General features: G+C 40.6%; 1 protein-coding gene across 1 annotated transcript in view; it reads right to left on the minus strand.

Annotated features, from left to right (window-relative positions):
• The window catches only part of LOC110981273 (uncharacterized), a 32,958-nt gene extending 27,254 nt beyond the window's left edge, over positions 1 to 5,704 (minus strand). The window contains exons 1-3 of the mRNA XM_087144797.1: positions 5,487 to 5,704; positions 1,825 to 2,010; positions 532 to 664 (exon numbers count right to left, since the gene is read on the minus strand). Coding sequence (XP_087000923.1) covers positions 532 to 664; positions 1,825 to 1,974 — 283 coding nt within the window. The 5' untranslated portion in view covers positions 1,975 to 2,010; positions 5,487 to 5,704. The remainder of the gene's footprint in view (positions 1 to 531; positions 665 to 1,824; positions 2,011 to 5,486) is intronic.
• Between the last annotated feature and the right edge of the window lie 400 nt (positions 5,705 to 6,104).

The following is a 6,104-nucleotide window of genomic DNA, read 5'->3' on the forward strand; positions in this document are numbered from 1 at the left end:
AAAATTGGCTTAACGTTGTGATAAAACAATGAAACAAAACAAACCATCTCTGTGTGCGCACAACTGAAAGCATCACCATGCCAACCACCACCATCAAATAGTGCTCACAGTTAGAAAAACTTTCTGCTACAATAAGCAGGACTTTTCTGCTCACTGTAAGCAATGCCATGAAATTAGGCCCAGAAAATAAGCCTCCACTACAGCCCATGCATTGTGGCCACGATGGCTGAAACCATTACAGCATTACCAATAGATTGATTACACTTAGCTCCAGCCAGATGGTTTAGTCGTGGCCTGGATCATTTGCAATTGGATCATCTCTGATTACCAGACGAAGTGTTGGCCCTCAAAAAAAAAATTAAATTTGGAAAGGGCACCAAGGAAAAGCAGACCCGTTAGCCTGTATAACATATGCATGATGAACATGTTCACATTGCTGGCCCTAACTTCCACAATAACACAGAAAAGTCAGAAAAAGAGTATATTGGAGGGGCAAAGGACTCGGCTAAAGGGCAAAGGTCAACAACTTACTTCTTTGAAGGGTCTGTCGCTCTTGTTGGTGCTTGAGTTCGGTCCGCTGCTGATGCCTCTGACTGCGCTGGAGCAAGCTGTTGTCACCGGATGTCGTTGCCGCTGTTTTGCTTGGAAGCAGTGTGACAAAATCCTACCGGCCAAAACATTTCCACGTACAGTGTACGATAAATAAAAGAAGGCCATTTCATCAACCAGGGCTACAGGCATGAATGCCACCATTCATTTGACTCAATTGTTCATATTAACTCAAACATATCATGTTGATTCTTAACATTAGAAGTCATACGTGTATCAGATATCAGGTTTTTGTTGCAATTAGGGACATCAGACAGCTACAAATCCTTTCGGTATACACGAACCATATTAACAGAATGACCAACAATTACAGGGATAAAAATGCATGCAGAACCATTCACATGGAAAAAACTACAATACAACAATATGCGTCTTAATATTAACAAATGCCATGCTCTAAGAGTTTATTTTGGTATAACTATTTTTCAGCTACTCCATCCGACTACTGACAACCGGGTATTAGAACAAATTGACTCCATGAGAGTTCTGAGTGTTCTTATTCAGTCTAACCTTAAATGGGAAAAACGCATCCAACAAATTGTTAAAAAAGCGAATATCAGAGTGCATATGTTACGTCAGCTGATCCCATTCAACCTGCCTGGGTGTGATCTCATAACAATATACATACAGTAAGGTACATGTAAATTCGGCCGCTTCTTGAGTATGCTGCACCCGTTTGGCATCCAGCTCTTACTCGAAGCCAAACTCACCAAATTGAAAGGGTTCAGAAACAGGTGTTACGTTCAATTTTAGGCATCCAGTATCGAACATACGAAATTGCTCTAAGCCTTGTACAACTTGAAACACTCTGTGATAGGATTAGACTTTGCTTAAAATTTGCTCAGTCACTTGCAAAATCGCCTCAGTTATGTCACTGATTGCTATTAAATAATGCAACATCTAGGAATTTAAGAAATCATAACCCGTTTAAGGAAGTCATGTGTAAAACTGAGCGATTTAAAAGTAGCCGGATTCCTTTCTTTACCAGGCTGTTGAACACACGTAATTAAATCCATCCGGCCCTAGACAATCTTGGCTGATAATAATTATAGCGGAGGTTCTCTCTTTGTACTTGTCTTTATTGTTTTTTAAATTTACATCTTTGTATATTGTTTCTTGTATTTAATATTATCCTTGATAAATCATGTGCAATTCAGCCTGTCTGGCTGCAATGATGATTGAATTAAGCACCATAAAAATAATAAATACACTTACGTCATCGCTGTCACCATCCGTAACTGCGCTCGGCTCTGTCTGCTTCGGGTGCATATTTCCGATTCGACGAGATCGCCTCGTAGGCTTGAGATCCTCATTATTATGGGAACAGCTATCAGCAAACTCCAGGGCTGGCTTTCTTTTGCCCATGTTGAACCATCAGTTAGGTTTCTGCATTTAGTTTACCTGCATGAAAGACACTTACACGTATTTCATCAATTTTTCTCAACCATGGAAAGTAGACATGAACAGGTACTTGGACAATCAGAAGACATGAAACAAGTTTTAACTTCAAGGTCTTTAGATTTTTCAGCATTTTGGCATGTCAGTGACATACATGGAGCCTTACAAGTAATACCTACATGTACATTTGCAAAAAAAAAAAAACTAGTTCTGATGTTAAAGCCTGGTGTGATTTCCATTTGGTTTTGAAATTTTGGATCAGTTTGAATTGCCTGAAACCCCCCCCAAAAAAACTTAATGTTTGAAAAAACATGGGCCAGTTACAATTCAAGCAAGTTGACTTTGGGCCTTTATAGTACAAACTGATTTGACTTGAGGCCTACCCTGTGTGCCTTGAGTATTTTTCTTCTTCTTTGTACCCAAGCCAAAAGCCGGGACCCAATTTCACTGAGCTGCTTCACAGTAAGCAAAAAGTTCAACTTACTTTAGCATAAAAAGTTGCTAATTGTACACACTATTTCATGGCAGCACTTGGCATGGTTGTGCTTATGGTTGCACACGTACAGAGATGTACATGTACACTGTATGTAAGTTCAGCAAACATTTCCTATAAGGTCAGAGTTACTTTTGCTGTGCCTACTGCTTACTGTCTGAAGAAATAAGCAGAGCTTCTGTTAACATACATGTAAATGAAACCTTATTCACAAGGAAGCCGATTTTTATCTCCTTTACTGAATCTATCATATTCAACATAATCTGTTAAATGGGATGGCACCAGAAAATTTTGTGTTCTAAAAGTCACTTTGGGTTGATTTTTTCAAATGTGGCTTAAAACATTTAGGTATAATTAACCACAAATTTTGAATTACATGTATTCTGAACACTCAATTTCAATTCAAGACAGCTGGCACATAGTCTACGTACATGCATCTAGTACAAACATGATTACTGAATTGGGGGGGACATGAGATTTGTGACAAAGTGTCCCCCAAAGCGCTATTCTCAGTAGCACTTTTTTTATGACACAAACTCCATTTTGTTGCACAGAAATGAAAAACTAAGTGATATTGCCACATATTATACTGCGCTTTGCACGTGTGATGACATGCTAGAAACCAAGGCTAGCACAAGCACAGTGTAGGTTGTTTGGGGGGTTCCCCAGTTATATTTAGCAGAATACATGTACCAAGCACTCTACTTGTATTGTGCACTGTTTCTATCCCCTCATCTGATTGGTCATTTGATAGTCCTAGTCCTCCCCCCTCCCACAATTCAACAATTGGAGTCTCTCTTTAAGTCTTGACGCATACTAATTAATATTGCTAAACGAATAACGAAAATGAAATAAGCCTCTCATCATCTGAAAAATTTCCATATGCGCAAATCCAAAATCCTAATTTTCACGGCCTCAAACATGTTCTCAGCCTCACTTCTTCCTCACCGAAATCTTTTTAAGCCCACATGCGCTGCCAGAATAACAAACAAAAATGACATTCAATTGGGGCATTTCACAAAAATATGCCACCAAGAGTTTGCAATGGCCAAATCACAATGCATAAAATGTGTTGTCCCTTTCCAAACGTACACTGCTGGTCGACACGTCCGGACATGTCAACCCAAATGAAAGCTGAACTATGATTGGTGGTTGGAATAGAAGCAAATTGGCCCATTCGCAGTGCGGCTTTCATCTGTGGGTCATAGGAAAACAAAAGGAAACGATTGGAGCTAAACTGCGATTGGTCAAGCTATCACACAGCTGACAGTTATTGAGAGTACATGCTGCTGATTTTCTGTAATGTGGATGGGCAAAATGCTCAAGAAATTCACCATTTTAATGAGGATATAAGGTGAATAAACCTCCCCATATGACATCTAACTTCCCCAAGAAGGCAGGTATGATATTTGGCTACACATATAGCTGTGATGGCACAATCAAAACAGCCAAAATGTGTTTATGGACATTTGTACATGGCTATCTACACAAGTGTTTTATAAATCTTGTATTTTCTGTAAGTAACTACAGTACAGGTAACATCTATCACTGAACAGTGTGCAACGTTTAAGTCAAACTGATTTTTTTTTCCAAGAAAGGTACAATATGATCTTTTTGTCATGTTTATTATTAAGTCAGACATGGCTTGTGTGTCTGGCCCTGGGGCTCGCTCTCCAACAACACGTAGGCTAGGGGCCAGTATGAACAAAGTATGGACACGGTTTTGAATGGATTTCAGACCCTAAGACAAATTTATCGGTTCACCATTGTGATCTGAGATTGTTTAAACAAGAGTTGAGCATGTTGAGACCACGGAGGATACTGTTGCTAGTGTTGGTGGTTTTGAGAGGTATAGGTAGGACATTCCAGACACAGGGGAAGCCAACAAAGAGTAGGGGGCCTAACGCTTCGCACCATAGTTTATAGAACAAAAAACAGATCATGTTCGAACTGACTTCTTACCTATAACTGTGTAAACGTAAGCTTTCTACGACTAGTTGTAGGGTTCTTGGCTCGGCGTCACGTCATTTATTTTAACCTATACCTTGCTTCCCCGATTTAATCACGTCTGATCACAAACCTTCGGATAAGCCTACATAACATGTACATGCAATTTTACCACAGACCTCAGGTCATCGCGGGAAAATTTGATCACAAGCTCAACGGCTATTTTATGTATATATCATTTGGTTAGCTGGGTTAAAATGACTAAGAGATCAAACCAGTACCCACTCATTTTCACTTCCATAAGTTTCAGAAAATAAGAGGCAGACATGAATCTGTTAATTTCAGCAAAGCATTTGAAAAAATTACAATAAAATAAAAAACTATAGGGCATCATTATATCTAATAAGTAATATGGGGCAGCGCGGACATCCGGGAGTTTCACAAAAATTTACGCCGGGGTCACGGACGTATATAAAAAAAACCTGGACTTGCAACGCCTTTGTATGAAAAGGAAGCCAACCAGCGGCCATTTTACCGAGCCGAATACAAAGGCGTGGGTTGGCTCCCTACTATTGACGTCAGGAAGAACAAAGGCGGGCATTACCAGGAACGCTTTGTATTCGGCTCGGTAAAATGGCTGCGAGTGGATTCAATGACTCTATAAGCTGATTAAGGGCATTGCGAGTCCAGATTTTATTATACACGTCCGTGGCCGGGGTCGGTAGCGGCGGCATGAGTGACACCGCGGTCGATGAAAACAACTGCAACGAGCGCGCGCGCGCGTACGTACATACAGATCAAAGAAAAGATTCTCTGACTGGCTGCTGCATGCGTACGTCGCCAAGATCGCTGTTTTCACCGGCTCAGTACCTGTCACTGATTTTGCAAGAATCCGGCGGATGTCCGCGCTGCCCCTGCCTCAAATGACTTAAGCACTGCATGGCTTGCAGATGCCCCATAACTAATTCCTACGTAAACTCATTCACATGCAAAGCTTAAAAACACTTTCTAAACGTTTTGTTGCGTGGTTTATAATTACAAGAACGGCATTCCTCTCTTGCTGTTGTTCCCCCGAAATACCGCTGATCTTTATTTAGCGAAGTAACAGTAATTTAACTAATAACAGCCGTCGGAATTGCTATTTTCGATCCGCCCTCAACGGTATTAACTCGCCAATTGGTGGCGCCATTCAAAATAGCTGTCCCAGTCCCCTTCTGATTTGCGGTTGCAGCTCCGCCAAAACACAGTACTATTTTACCTTAAGGTGGCGGAGGATGGACTTATGACAATTTTTTTTTGAAAAAACTGTCTAAAATTTAGTCTGTTTGTGTGTGACTATAGTAGAGTGGAGACGATTCCATTCTTTAATTGTACGGGAAAGAATGAATTTTTGTACACTTCCGAGTTTACTGCTGGTGAGTAGAGTGGCCTCCTCTGCTCCTAGTTTTGGGTTGGTGTGGACTCGATAATCTCATCCTGAACTTCCTGAAGTTGCCGAATAGTAACTGCGGTAGACAAAAACAAAATTACCCCATTTCTCAAAATTAGGGAAATGAAAGTCTTTCAGGCCTTCTACTGAGACAAGTGTGATTTTAAACTTACTTCAACAACTTTCAGTATCCGTCCACATTGCCCGTTGGTGGGTATCCACAGACGC

This window comes from Acanthaster planci, linkage group LG13 (assembly GCF_054643075.1).
Source record: "Acanthaster planci isolate LZ-2023a linkage group LG13, COTS_SCS, whole genome shotgun sequence".
In the NCBI taxonomy this organism is placed as follows: domain Eukaryota; kingdom Metazoa; phylum Echinodermata; class Asteroidea; order Valvatida; family Acanthasteridae; genus Acanthaster; species Acanthaster planci.